This window comes from Galeopterus variegatus, unplaced genomic scaffold (genome assembly GCF_000696425.1).
Source record: "Galeopterus variegatus unplaced genomic scaffold, G_variegatus-3.0.2 Scaffold522, whole genome shotgun sequence".
Classification (NCBI taxonomy): domain Eukaryota; kingdom Metazoa; phylum Chordata; class Mammalia; order Dermoptera; family Cynocephalidae; genus Galeopterus; species Galeopterus variegatus.
Window position 1 is genome coordinate 360099 of NW_007726633.1, and position 13786 is coordinate 373884.

The following is a 13786-nucleotide window of genomic DNA, read 5'->3' on the forward strand; positions in this document are numbered from 1 at the left end:
TGGCCCTTCTCTTTAAGTCTGAGGGTCCCAGCCCGGAACGATATCTCGTCCCCCCTTGGGTTGCCTATCACCAGCATTACAAGAGACCCATCGGAGTCCTGTTCAAGTGAGTCCTGGGCCATCCCCTGTGCACTGGCAGGAGATTATGTGGAGCTGTGGAGGGCAGTGGCTAGGGGGAGGGCGTGGGGCCAGGCTCGCCCCACCCTTCCCAGCAGTGCCTCCAGGCAAATAAATCCCTGTCATCTTCCTGCCTCCATAGAACAAATGATGGTGATGACGGTGATGATGAACTGTCTGCCGATCTTCAGGGACATGGTCAGGCTGGAGATCTTAACGAGTAATTAGAGACCTTGCAGAGTTCTCATTTATCAGTTCACTCATTAAGTCCCACCTTACTGAGCACACACAGTGTGCCAGGTGCTGGGGACAAAGTGACAAGCAGGGCAGGGGCCTGCCACCGTGAGTCCCACACAGTCTAAAGGGGCAGTGGGAAATGGGGACAAATCAGCATGTGTAAGTGTAGTGGATACTGTCTTCTACCAAATTGCTCATCAAAAATTTAAAATGTGACCATATCAAGTGTTGGTGAGGCTAGGGAGCAACTGGGACTCTCATCTGTTGCTGATGGGAATGTAAATTGGGGCCACTACTTTGGAAAATGGTTGGACATTATCCCCTGAAGTTGAATATTCATATACCTGTGACACAGCAGTTCTTTTTTTTTTTTTTTTCCCCTTTTTGTCTTTTTTCCGTGACCGGCAACGGATCGCAACCCTCAGTGTCGCGCCCGTACCGGACCGGGACCGGCAACGGGATCGCAACCCTCGGTGTNGGCCTGATAAGAAGTGCTTTCTTGGGCACTGATTCTTGGGGCCAGGGTAGCCACTCCCAGAATTTCAATCCTAGAGCCTAGAAGGAATTGGCTGGCCTGGTATATGGCCTGCCAAGTAAGCTACGGTGAATCACTGCAGTGGTGACATGGGTGTGTGCCCTGGTCTGAGCTCTGTGGGCTGGTGAGAGGCTGAGGGTACTGAGGGTGCGGACATAGGAGGAGCGAGCACGGACGGAGGACTTTGATGGTCCATGGAAGGCTCTGGGGTCGGGGTGGGACTGGTTCTGGGAATGAGCTGTGGGACAGCAGCCATGGTGATCATAAAGCTGTCGCTTATAAGTTGCTTAACAAAAGTCACATCTATACACTTCATGTCATTTTGTCCTTCAGCAACACTGTGAGACAGGTACTATATTTATCTCCCTTTTATCGAAGAGGAAACAGGGACTCAGAGGGGTTAGGGGNGCCCCGACACAGCAGTTCTGATTGCAGGGACATACTCCAGAGAATATCCCCTCTCAGGGGACACGTACTAGAATGTTTGCAATAGTGCTGTCGTAACAGCAAAAACCAAGAAACCACTGAAATGCCCAGCAGGAGTGGGAATGAGGGAATGGCGGTCCACGCTGGTCAAAACGAGTGGACTCGGTGTCCCACGACAACACAGATGATACCTAGAAATATGGAATTGAGTGAAAAAAGCAAATCCCCCAAAGCATGACACCTTTTCTAAGAAGTTGAAAACAAGTATATATTTTTTAAAAGTACCTTTTAGAAATCAATGCAGATGAGATAAAACTATACACAGAAGAGAGCAAGGCAGTCAGGTGGGGCGTCCCTGTAGATGGGGAAGAGGACGCGGGAGGGTCAGTGGGCAGAGGCACGCTACGGTCCAGTGGCTAGTTTTCATGGCAGGTGATGAGTGTGTAATGACACTCTTACAAACAAACAACAAAAACCCCAAACTAAAAAGAGGGCTTTGCAAGGATCAATTCTGAAGAGTGTGTCATGAGCTGAGGTTTGTGATTTAAACCATTTCTGGGCACCTGAGATCCCCCCACCGAAGTGAATAGTGGGGCACCCTGGGGTGCTGAGGAGGAGAGGTGGGGCTATTTTGTCTGTGTGAGAATCAGGAAAGGTGATGCAGAGGGACCTTTGGATGGCAAAGGCGGGTGCTGGCCAGGAGGAAGGGGAGGCCACGCTCGCGGCCCAGGGCGAGGCTTCCTGGAGCGCTTGGAAGGTGCTCGCAGGGTTACAGGGACGTGTTCCTGGCTCATGGCAGCGGCGGTGGCAGAGAGAATTTTGCTCTCCTTCACCCTTTTTCTTCCTTTCTCCTTGCCAGGCCAAGCAGAGCAGGGAGGGGTGAAAGGCAGAGAGTGCTGGGAGAGGTGAGGGAGGGTCCCTGACGGGAGTGCTGGCTGCTCTGAGGGACAGCCGACTCAGCCCCCACTGTTTGCCAGGCCTGGGGTCTGTGACCGTGGACCATGAGCGCCCATGTTTTCTCAGGAAGTCGGGAGCCTGGAAGAAAGACCGGGTGGTCCTGAACCAGGAGGTGATGGCTCCAGAGACCATCAAGAACTTCATACCCCTGCTGGACGCAGTGTCTCAGGACTTCGTCAGCGTCATACACAGGCGCATTGAGCAGCAGGGCTCTGGAAAGTTCTCAGGGGACATCAGTGAAGACCTGTTCCGCTTTGCATTTGAGTGTAAGGGGCTTGCAGCTGGCTGGCAGTGGGCCTGGGGGGTGGGAGAACTCAGTATTCACCTTCTCACCTTGTGACATGGCACAGACCCTGCAGAAGTGGTGAGACTGGCTTTGGGGGTAAGCTACTGAATGCACGCTCCACCACCAGCTACCCAGAGGGGGCCGCACGTTCTCCCTCACTTTGGCACTCATGCGGTGGGGGCAAGGGTCCCCAAAGCATAGGTCCTCAATGTCACCATCCTCCAAAAGCCAGATCTTGGCTTGGCCCTTCATTCTGAAAGTCTTCTTCTCCTGTGACATAGACCTTCAATGTCTGGTAGGAGGAGAGCTGGGTAGTTAGTCTGAGTTAGGCATTGAAGGGTATGTAGGAGTTAGCTGGGTGGTGTGAGGAGTCAGGCAGTATAGGCAGCGGGAACAGCATGTGCAAAGGCCCTGTGGCTTGATGGAGACTGTGTGGTCACTGCAGGAGATCTGGGTGCCTGGAGCTTGGTATGAAATCAGCATTCATCTTTCTCACCTGACAGGTGGGAAAAACTCAAGTTTGTTGTGACTTCTTAGGTCCAGCCAGACTGGGTCTTGGATGGCCGATTACCCAGGGATTTATGTCCCCTGTCTGCCATCTGACTGACCTGTTTCAGGAAGTATTTAGCCAACTCAGTCAGTGACAGATGGGAAATCTCTCCTGGTGGAAGAATGTGTGGAGCAGTTTCATCCCAGCCTGGGCCCTCTCNAAAAAGAGGGCTTTGCAAGGATCAATTCTGAAGAGTGTGTCATGAGCTGAGGTTTGTGATTAAACCATTTCTGGGCACCTGAGATCCCCCCACCGAAGTGAATAGTGGGGCACCCTGGGGTGCTGAGGAGGAGAGGTGGGGCTATTTTGTCTCGCAGGGTTACAGGGACGTGTTCCTGGCTCATGGCAGCGGCGGTGGCAGAGAGAATTTTGCTCTCCTTCACCCTTTTTCTTCCTTTCTCCTTGCCAGGCCAGGCAGAGCAGGGAGGGGTGAAAGGCAGAGAGTGCTGGGAGAGGTGAGGGAGGGTCCCTGACGGGAGTACTGGCTGCTCTGAGGGACAGCCTACTCAGCCCCCACTGTTTGCCAGGCCTGGGGTCTGTGACCATGGACCATGAGCGCCCATGTTTTCTCAGGAAGTCGGGAGCCTGGAAGAAAGACCGGGTGGTCCTGAACCAGGAGGTGATGGCTCCAGAGACCGTCAAGAACTTCATACCTCTGCTGGACGCAGTGTCTCAGGACTTCGTCAGCGTCATACACAGGCGCATTGAGCAGCAGGGCTCTGGAAAGTTCTCAGGGGACATCAGTGAGGACCTGTTCCGCTTTGCATTTGAGTGTAAGGGGCTTGCAGCTGGCTGGCAGTGGGCCTGGGGGGTGGGAGAACCCAGTATTCACCTTCTCACCTTGTGACATGGCACAGACCCTGCAGAAGTGGTGAGACTGGCTTTGGGGGTAAGCTACTGAACACACGCTCCACCACCAGCTACCCAGAGGGGGCCGCACGTTCTCCCTCAATGTCACCATCCTCCAAAAGCCAGATCTTGGCTTGGCCCTTCATTCTGAAAGTCTTCTAAACCATTTCTGGGCACCTGAGATCCCCCCACCGAAGTGAATAGTGGGGCACCCTGGGGTGCTGAGGAGGAGAGGTGGGGCTATTTTGTCTGTGTGAGAATCAGGAAAGGTGATGCAGAGGGACCTTTGGATGGCAAAGGCGGGTGCTGGCCAGGAGGAAGGGGAGGCCACGCTCGCGGCCCAGGGCGAGGCTTCCTGGAGCGCTTGGAAGGTGCTCGCAGGGTTACAGGGACGTGTTCCTGGCTCATGGCAGCGGCGGTGGCAGAGAGAATTTTGCTCTCCTTCACCCTTTTTCTTCCTTTCTCCTTGCCAGGCCAAGCAGAGCAGGGAGGGGTGAAAGGCAGAGAGTGCTGGGAGAGGTGAGGGAGGGTCCCTGACGGGAGTGCTGGCTGCTCTGAGGGACAGCCGACTCAGCCCCCACTGTTTGCCAGGCCTGGGGTCTGTGACCGTGGACCATGAGCGCCCATGTTTTCTCAGGAAGTCGGGAGCCTGGAAGAAAGACCGGGTGGTCCTGAACCAGGAGGTGATGGCTCCAGAGACCATCAAGAACTTCATACCCCTGCTGGACGCAGTGTCTCAGGACTTCGTCAGCGTCATACACAGGCGCATTGAGCAGCAGGGCTCTGGAAAGTTCTCAGGGGACATCAGTGAAGACCTGTTCCGCTTTGCATTTGAGTGTAAGGGGCTTGCAGCTGGCTGGCAGTGGGCCTGGGGGGTGGGAGAACTCAGTATTCACCTTCTCACCTTGTGACATGGCACAGACCCTGCAGAAGTGGTGAGACTGGCTTTGGGGGTAAGCTACTGAATGCACGCTCCACCACCAGCTACCCAGAGGGGGCCGCACGTTCTCCCTCACTTTGGCACTCATGCGGTGGGGGCAAGGGTCCCCAAAGCATAGGTCCTCAATGTCACCATCCTCCAAAAGCCAGATCTTGGCTTGGCCCTTCATTCTGAAAGTCTTCTTCTCCTGTGACATAGACCTTCAATGTCTGGTAGGAGGAGAGCTGGGTAGTTAGTCTGAGTTAGGCATTGAAGGGTATGTAGGAGTTAGCTGGGTGGTGTGAGGAGTCAGGCAGTATAGGCAGCGGGAACAGCATGTGCAAAGGCCCTGTGGCTTGATGGAGACTGTGTGGTCACTGCAGGAGATCTGGGTGCCTGGAGCTTGGTATGAAATCAGCATTCATCTTTCTCACCTGACAGGTGGGAAAAACTCAAGTTTGTTGTGACTTCTTAGGTCCAGCCAGACTGGGTCTTGGATGGCCGATTACCCAGGGATTTATGTCCCCTGTCTGCCATCTGACTGACCTGTTTCAGGAAGTATTTAGCCAACTCAGTCAGTGACAGATGGGAAATCTCTCCTGGTGGAAGAATGTGTGGAGCAGTTTCATCCCAGCCTGGGCCCTCTCCTGTCTGCCATCTGACCTGTTTCAGGAAGTATTTAGCCAACTCAGTCAGTGACAAATGGGAAATCTCTCCTGGTGGAAGAATGTGTGGAGCAGTTTCATCCCAGCCTGGGCCCTCTCCTGGCTCTGCTGGAGACCCAGCTTCCCATCAAGGGATTCCTTTCCAGGGGCTTCCATAAGCCCTCTGAAGGACCTGCATGCTTGCCAGAAGGGCAGCTTTCTTCAGCCCTGCATTCTTAGTCCTTTGGGACTCAGGCCTCAGTTTCTTTCCTGAAGGAAGCTGAGGCAGATGCAAAGGACCCTGCATGTTGTGGGTGGGGGCGGGCGGGAGGAGGAGCTCCTGGGAGCAGAGGCTCAGATGGCCGGGCAGAAAGGGGCTCCTCAGCCTTCGCCTCCGCCTGCAGCCATCACCAATGTCATATTTGGGGAGCGTCTGGGGATGCTGGAGGAGATAGTGGATCCAGAGGCCCAGAAGTTCATTGATGCTGTATACCAGATGTTCCACACCAGCGTCCCAATGCTCAGCCTCCCCCCAGACCTGTTTCGTCTGTTCAGGACCAAGACCTGGAGGGACCATGCAGCCGCATGGGACATAATTTTCAGTAAAGGTGAGGGCTCCTCTGGCTGTACCCCGGGCAGCCAGGCATGGGGCTGGGGGAGCCCTGTCTTCCTCAGGGGGAGGGGAGCCCAGGCTGGGCGAGAGGGAGCCAGCTGGAAGCCCCAGGCCTCCGCCTGCGTCTTGTGCCAAGCTATGTCAATGGGCTCTGGTTTGCCAGGTAGGATATCCACCTCTGGTGGGCAGGGATGAGTGTCAGGAAGGACCTGGAACCCCTGGGAATGGTGGACAGAAGGCGGGCTGTTGGGGAGGATTAGATTTTTCTGGAGAAAGAGGAGCAAAAATGTCCATGATGTTTTTCAAAGGAACTCATGATCCCTAGAGGGTTAAGGGTGAGTGTCTGAGCCACAGCTGTACTGGGTGACAGGAGATTAGGGCTTGGGTGGGAGAGATTGGAGAAGGCTGACTGGGGATGACAGAGTCAGATCCCACCTCTGCCCCTTATACCCACGTGACCTTAGCAAGGGACTGCTCTCTGAGTCTCTGTTTTCTTATCTGTAAAATGGGGGTGATATCACATACCCCACAGAGTTATGGTCAAGAATTAAATTAAAAAGAAAAACAGATATGAAAGCTTAGAGTAAGTGCTTACTGAAACAGCAGCCTGAAAAGCACAAGGCTCCAGAATTGTCAAGCCCCTGGTACCACCTCTCACCAAAGATTGTCTCCTTCCTTCCCACTGCCTAGAAGCCTCTTTCTTTCTTCTTTCTTCTGCCCGCAGCTGACAAATACACCCAGAACTTCTACTGGGACTTGAGACAGAAAAGACACTTCAGCAACAACTACCCTGGCATCCTTTACAGCCTCCTGGGAAGTAACAAGCTGCCCTTCGAGGACATCAAGGCCAACATTACTGAGATGTTGGCAGGAGGTGTGGACACGGTAAGGTGGCCCCTTCGCCACCAGGCTGCCTCGTTGTGTAAAACCCTGCTCTTCCAAGGGGTCCTATCCATGTGGGATACATCTCCCTCTCCTCGCTCCATTTCCTAAACACTAATCTCCTAGAAGGGAGGGGTGAGAGCCAGGTCACCCATGGGGCATGATTGGAGGGTGATCAACTGTCTTTTCTCTGCCTGTGAGAAGGGAGTGACCGGCCATAGGTGATGAGGTCCAGGTTCTATGGAGATTTGTAGGAGAGAGATTCCTCTGGAGGCTTGCTTTGTGGAAGCCTGGCTGATGGAGGACTGTGTCCCCCCAGTCATGGGTCCCTAGCTCCGAGTGGAGGACATGGCTCACTCAGATCCGAGGAAGCAGGCAGGACCTCAGAAGAATTGGGAGGCCAGTGGAGCTTGCCCCAGGCTGTGCCCTGCAGGGTCGTTTTGTGACTCTCCTCTTCCCCTTCCGGACCTCAGTACCCCATGGTGACCCCAACACCTAGAAGTGCCTCCTGTGGTATCTCCCTCAAGGTCTTGCCACAGGCAGCACAGATCCCAGAAACTTCTCTTCTTGAATGTTAAAATCTGTCCTGGGTGCCATCCCTTTTTCAAGTTTCTTAAATTTTCCCATGCTAATGTGATAGTGAGGCTTAATTATTTAGTGTTTATTATTAGTTATGACCCAGGCACTGGGACTAGAAAGGAGAATATGGTAGATCTCAAATGTTCTCAAATGGCTCAGAGGGGAAGAGCAAGTTAGTTTGCTAGAGCTGCCTTAACAAAGTACTGAGGACTTGGTGGCTTAAACAACAAAAGTTTATTTTCTCATTGTTCTGGAGGCTGAAAGTCCAAGATCAAGGTGTCGGGAGGGTTGGTTCATTCTAAGATCTCTCTCCTGCCTTATACAGTGGTCCCTTGGTAACTGTGGGGGATTGGTTTCAGGACCTTCCCACAGATACCCAAAACCACAGATGCTCAAGTTCCTTATATTAAATGGTGTAATCTTTGCATATCACCTACACACATCCTCCTATGTACTTGAAATCATCTCTAGATTACTTATAATACTCATACTTAATACACTGTAAATGCTATGTAAATAGTTATTAAACTATGTTGTTTAGGGAATAATTGCAAGAAGAAAAAAAGTCTGTGCATGTTCAGTACTGACGCAACCATCGTAGGTCTACCTACATTTTCCATCTGAGGCTGATTGAATCCACAGATGCGGCACCCACGGATATGGAGGACCAACCCTATGTGGCTGTCTTCTCCCTGTGTCTTCACATCTGTGTGTGTCTACGTCCTAATCTCCTCTTCTTATAAGGACATTAGTCATAATTGGATTAGGGCCTACCCCATGACCTTATTTGTCCTTAATAATATCTTTAATGCTCATATCTTTAAATATAGTCACATTCTGAGGGGCTGGGGGTTAGGACTTCAACATGTGAATTTTGAGGGACACAATTTGGCCCCTGATGGGGAGGCAGTGATGTGGCTGATGATTACCACCTCGTGTTATAGGGCTGCAATGACAGAGGCATGCACCTGCTACTGACAAAGCTGAGAGGAGAAGGGTGACCAAGTGGCCATGCAGGACAGGGAAGATGCTCTTGCAGAGGAGCTAAAATTCAACTTGTGTCTTGAAGGCCATTGCCAGGAGAAGAGAGAAGGACTAGCATTTCAGGACTAGGGAAAAGTATGTGTCAAAGCCCCTTGGGTTAATGCCTTTCTTTCCTAGGTCTTATATCTGTATTATACTCTAATGCAGAAGTTTCAGTCCCTGTGTCAGGCTGCAGATGGAGCCTTTGAGCATTTTTTTTTTCCTTTTTGTCTTTTTTTACTGACTGGCAACGGGATCGCAACCCTCGGTGTTGCGCCCGCACCGCGCTCAGCCAGTGAGCGGGAACCGGTCTCCACATGGGATCCGAACCCTCGGCGGGAGCACCGCCGCACTCCCAAGCGGTGCACTCTCCAGTGCGCCACCAGGCCGGCCCCTTTGAGCATATTTTAAACATAGTTCATTGTCAGCTACATGGAAGTGATCTCCCAAAATTGCTCACCTGCACCAAAGAAGCTATTATGATGAGGTAACATTAATTAAGCAGGTACAATACGGCAGGCAAGGTCCTGAACTTTTTACATGTGTTAGTTCATTTACTACTCACAAACAACACGATGAGGTGTGTTACTATTACCCCCTTTTTAGATGAGGAAACTGGGGCACAGAGAAGTTAAATAACTTATTCAAGGTCACACAGCTCATAACTTCATTAATCATCTCGTTAGACAAGTGTCTCTCCAGTACCTGCTCTGAGGTGGCCTTGGAGGTTCTCAGACAAATGCACACATTTGGTTGGAGTCTTGAACAAGAATATACACACTTGCTCCTGGGAGGGGAAGGGAATTCCAGGAAGAGGAACTAGTGTGGGAAGATCTCTGGCTTCAGCAATTGTGTGTAGCTCCGTGTAGCCAGAGCATCAGGTGCATGTGGGAGAGAGATGGGGGTGACTGGAGGAGCAGCAGGCAGGAGTTGAGGGCCTCATGGGTCAGGCCAGAGCCTCTGCACTTCATCTGGAGGCTTCAGGGAGCCAGGCAACAATTTTAGCTGAGAAGGGACTGGATGACATTTTTTCCTTGTTGCCACGGCCAGGAGGAGGGTAGAGGGTGTCCAGGCCTCTTGGGAAAAAATTCCTTGATGATATAATGTGCCAACAAACCATGTCCTAGCCCCAGGAGGGAGAGTTGCTCCAGGCTAGGGTCCGAAATGGGCTTACTTTGTCACCATTGAGGAATCTGGGACTATGGAGCTTGATGGGGGTCACTCCCACCTCCCTCGATGGGTTAATGGTCACAACCTATGGCTATGTTGAGATTAGCTGGTTAAATCTCAGTATACACCACATGCTCATGGCAATGCTGATGGAAAACAGATCTGGTTGTTCTGGTTGCAGTATCTTTGATTCTTACTTTAAGCTATGTTGCTGTGGGCAGATGCTAAGGTTTTGGGAACTTCTATTGGGCAGAAGATGCTTAACAAGGCAGTTCAAAAGGAATGGCAGTCATTCGGGAGTACAGCCATTACAGAAGTAGGATTTGGCCTCTGAAAGCCTATGGAGTTCTTTGGAAGAAGGCACTGACTGTGTAGCTGATGCTCCACTGGCTGGGGAGACAGGCAGATAGATTCTGGTGATACGAGAGACAAAGGACAGGGAGAAGTGCTGCCCCAAACATTCCTGCTTGAGTGGCGAGTAAGGCTTCTCAGACATTTGCCTTTCAAATTGTTTTGTTTTTGCAGGTGGTGGTCTTGGAGACTTGGATGAGGGTGGGGGAGGAGAGGTTCTTGGAAATAAAAACTCAGCATGGCTCATGGACCTCGAGGTGCCCCAGAGTGACAGGACCTCCTGGTCATCTGTATCCTCACTCTCCCTGCCAGACATCCATGACCCTGCAGTGGCACTTATATGAGATGGCACGCAGCCTGAGGGTTCAGGAGATGCTGCGGGCAGAGGTCCTTGCCGCCCGGCGCCAGGCCCAGGGAGACACAGCCATGATGCTGCAGTTGGTCCCGCTCCTCAAAGCCAGCATCAAGGAGACGCTGAGGCAAGCCCACCTCCTGCCCCCACCCCCAACCCCCGGGCAGGGCCAGGGCTGTGCCTGGGGAGAGGGTTACAAAGATGGGCTGATGGAGAAGATTGGAAACAGGAAATGAGAAGTGTGGAGGAGACAGCTGGGAATGGGGAGGAGGAAATAGAACCTGGGCACTGCCTCTAGATTCCCCTGGGAACCTCTAGCTGGGGCTGAGATGCCATGCTGGGTGTGGGAGTAGGGGCATGGCCTGTGTCCAGGCTTTGGGGCCAGCTTCTGATGCTCTCCTCCCGCAGACTGCACCCCATCTCCGTGACTCTGCAGAGATATCTTGCAAATGACATAGTTCTTCAAAATTACATGATTCCTGCCAAGGTAGGTACAGCCAGGGGTCTGCAGGTACCCTGCCAGTCAGACAGAGAAGGCTGGGGGCAGACTGCAATGGCAGACAGAGGGATCTGGGGCATGCAATGGGGGCTTCTGTCTTGCCTTTTTTTCTGGTGCTGGAGCCTTCAGCAGCAGCAGTCCAAGTTTGAACAAAGGGCAGAGGTGCCGGGCACAGTGGGTAATGACCTGTGGATTGTTGCTGGAGCCCAGGGTTAGAAGGTAGACCTCACTGAAGGCCCTGGAAGTGAGGAAAGGTCAGAACAATCCCTTGGGTCATCCCAGCCTTGTGTCTTCAGCTGTCCTTATTTGGTGGGCAGGGCCTTGTCCAAGGTCACACAATGGGCAGCATGTCCTCTCCTGGATAGTTGGGCAGCCACACTGGGGAGCAGGGGTGGGGTGGGAGAGCAGGGGACTGGAGAAGCTGGGTGTCATGCTCAGGGCTGCAGGGAGGGAGGGGCTGACTCAGGCCTCTGGTCACCTTGCCCCCAGACACTGGTACAGGTGGCCAACTACGCCCTGGGCCGAGAACCCACCTTTTTCTCCAAGCCGGAGACTTTTGACCCGACCCGATGGCTGGAAAAAGACAAGAACACCACCCACTTCCGGAACCTGGGCTTTGGCTGGGGTGTACGGCAGTGTGTGGGCCGGCGGATAGCCGAGCTCGAGATGACCCTCTTCCTCATCCACGTGAGTCAAACTTGGGGACAACTGGGCACCCTGGACTGGCCTTGACCCTAATGAAGGCACCAACTCTCCTCCCCCCATCTCTATCCAGAGTGTGGGAGTACAGGACTGGGGCACGTCTGCCTTCAATTACTTGCCCTCACCCCCTCCCGCAATTCCCTGCTGCCTCCTCTTTGAGCAAATGCACTCATCCCCCCCCCGGAGTCCCATGGCCGTCCGTCCCCCATGGTGGTGATGGGATGGGGGTGGGTTGGGGCTGGGGCTTTGTGGACTAGTTAGTGTCAAGGCCTGAATCAAGGGAACAGAGCAGTAAAGGTGCATTTTCAGGCACTGTGCAGGGTTAAATGAAGAGCTCGTGGCAAACTCCTCGGGGCTCCTCTAATCACACTCTGAGCCCAGCCCAGGGGAGACAGACCCTCCCCTCCATTCCCTAAGCCCGCCACGTGCTTCTCTCAGATGCTGGAGAACTTCAGAATTGAAATCCAACATCTCAGCGATGTGGGCACCACGTTCAACCTCATCCTGATGCCTGACAGGCCCATTGTCTTCACCTTCTGGCCCTTGAGCAGGCACCCACCCCAGGCGTGATTGTAGGGGATGGCACTGCCCCCGCCCCTGCCATTCAGGCCAGCAGCCAGGTGGGAGGAAGGCCGGTGGGGCGGGGCCCCTGGGGTCTCTGCGTCTTCAGTCCTCTGTCCCCTTGCCTGCTCCTTTCTGCCCAGCCTGCCAAGCGGATGGATTTGGCCGTCAGTGGTCAAGTGCCTCCGCTCACCTGGGCTACTCCTTTTCCCTCCTTCCTCCCCACATGAAGACAATAAACGGCTGAACAATGTGGTGCTCTCACTTCTGCTGGACCCCTAAGGTGTTCATCGTTCCCATGGAGATGCTCCAACCCTGGGTCAACAGTGGGATCTGGGGCATGCTCGGGGGACCCGAGGCAGCTGCACTTGGAGACGTCTCTGCTGTGACCCCCAGCAGAGCAGGGGAGGGCTATTGCCACTGTGCTGGGAGCTACTGAAGCATCAGGCAGAAGGACGAGGAGCTGGTGGAGTTCTGCTGAGTGAACACGTGCTCTGGGAGGGATGGGCCTGCCTGGCAGGTTGAACGTGGTGCTTACAGAGGGCTCCGCTTGGCTGAACCCTGGGTGGGAATCCCCTGTGGGGTCATGAGGACTTCCTGCCAAGGCCCAGCCAGGGTCTTGGGCACAGCTAGGGCTGAGGCATGTGGGTGAGGCACCATGTCGCTGAAGGGCTGGCTGCTGTGAGGTGACCGACCCTGGGGACGAGGGGCCAACATGCTTCCTCTCCCTGCCGACCCTCCCCTGGGCTTGCCCCAGACCTCGCCTTCCTGCTCCAGGAAGATGTTCCCATTTGTCCAAGCCCTGGGCAGCAGGCAGGGAGACTGCCGCAGAGTCTTCGTACACTATTTGGACTGCATGACAGTGGTCTCGATTTCAGCTTCTACTTCCTGTGTATTCCACAACTCCTAACCTGGACAGGTGACTCGCCCTTGGCTAGCCAGGTCTAAGTCCTGCAGGCACACAGGGAGCCAGTCCAGCTCGGGACAGTGGCCCAGGCAGCTCAGCTTCTTCCCGTAGGATCTGTGGGTTCTGGGTTCGCTCTTGTAACCTTTCTGCTTTTTGCCACCACACAGCCCTCTTCTCTTTTGCCTTTTTCTCTCCTTCCTGTTTCTTTTCTTTTCTCTGAGCCTGACTCTGAAATGCTAGAGCTGGAAAGGGCCTTACTGCCAAAGGGGTCAAGCTCTACATGGGATAGTTGGGGAAACTAAGTCCAGAGAAGTTGCTTGAGTCAACTGAGATCACACAGCATGCTTGCAGCTAGAACCCAGACCTTCTGATTCTCAGTGGGAGGCTCCTTCCCCTGGTCCCATCTGCTTTCCTGTCCCTGGCTACATTGCCAGCTTAGCCCAATCCTGGTTAATGGGATATTTTATACCGATGTGTACTTGATTGCTACAGGAAGGTTTCAAGTCTTTCCCTTCCCAAGAAACAGACAAAGCAAACTTGAAAGAGGGGATTTCAGATATGGCAGTTGTTTGGGAGCAAGTGGGGAGTCCTAGCCTCCCTCATATCTCCCAGCAGAGCTGGCCTCTG

The 13786-nt window shown here is 53.4% G+C and overlaps 1 protein-coding gene across 1 annotated transcript; it reads left to right on the forward strand.

Annotated features, from left to right (window-relative positions):
* The first annotated feature begins 6 nt into the window (after positions 1-6).
* Positions 7-12516, forward strand: LOC103588064 (cholesterol side-chain cleavage enzyme, mitochondrial). Its single transcript, XM_008569650.1, has 8 exons — positions 7-106; positions 2339-2538; positions 5925-6128; positions 6858-7018; positions 10451-10617; positions 10899-10977; positions 11479-11676; positions 12130-12516. The coding sequence occupies exons 2-8, from the start codon at positions 2388-2390 to the stop codon at positions 12259-12261; spliced, it is 1092 nt and encodes a 363-aa protein (XP_008567872.1). The 5' UTR covers positions 7-106; positions 2339-2387; the 3' UTR covers positions 12262-12516.
* The last annotated feature ends 1270 nt before the right edge of the window (positions 12517-13786 follow it).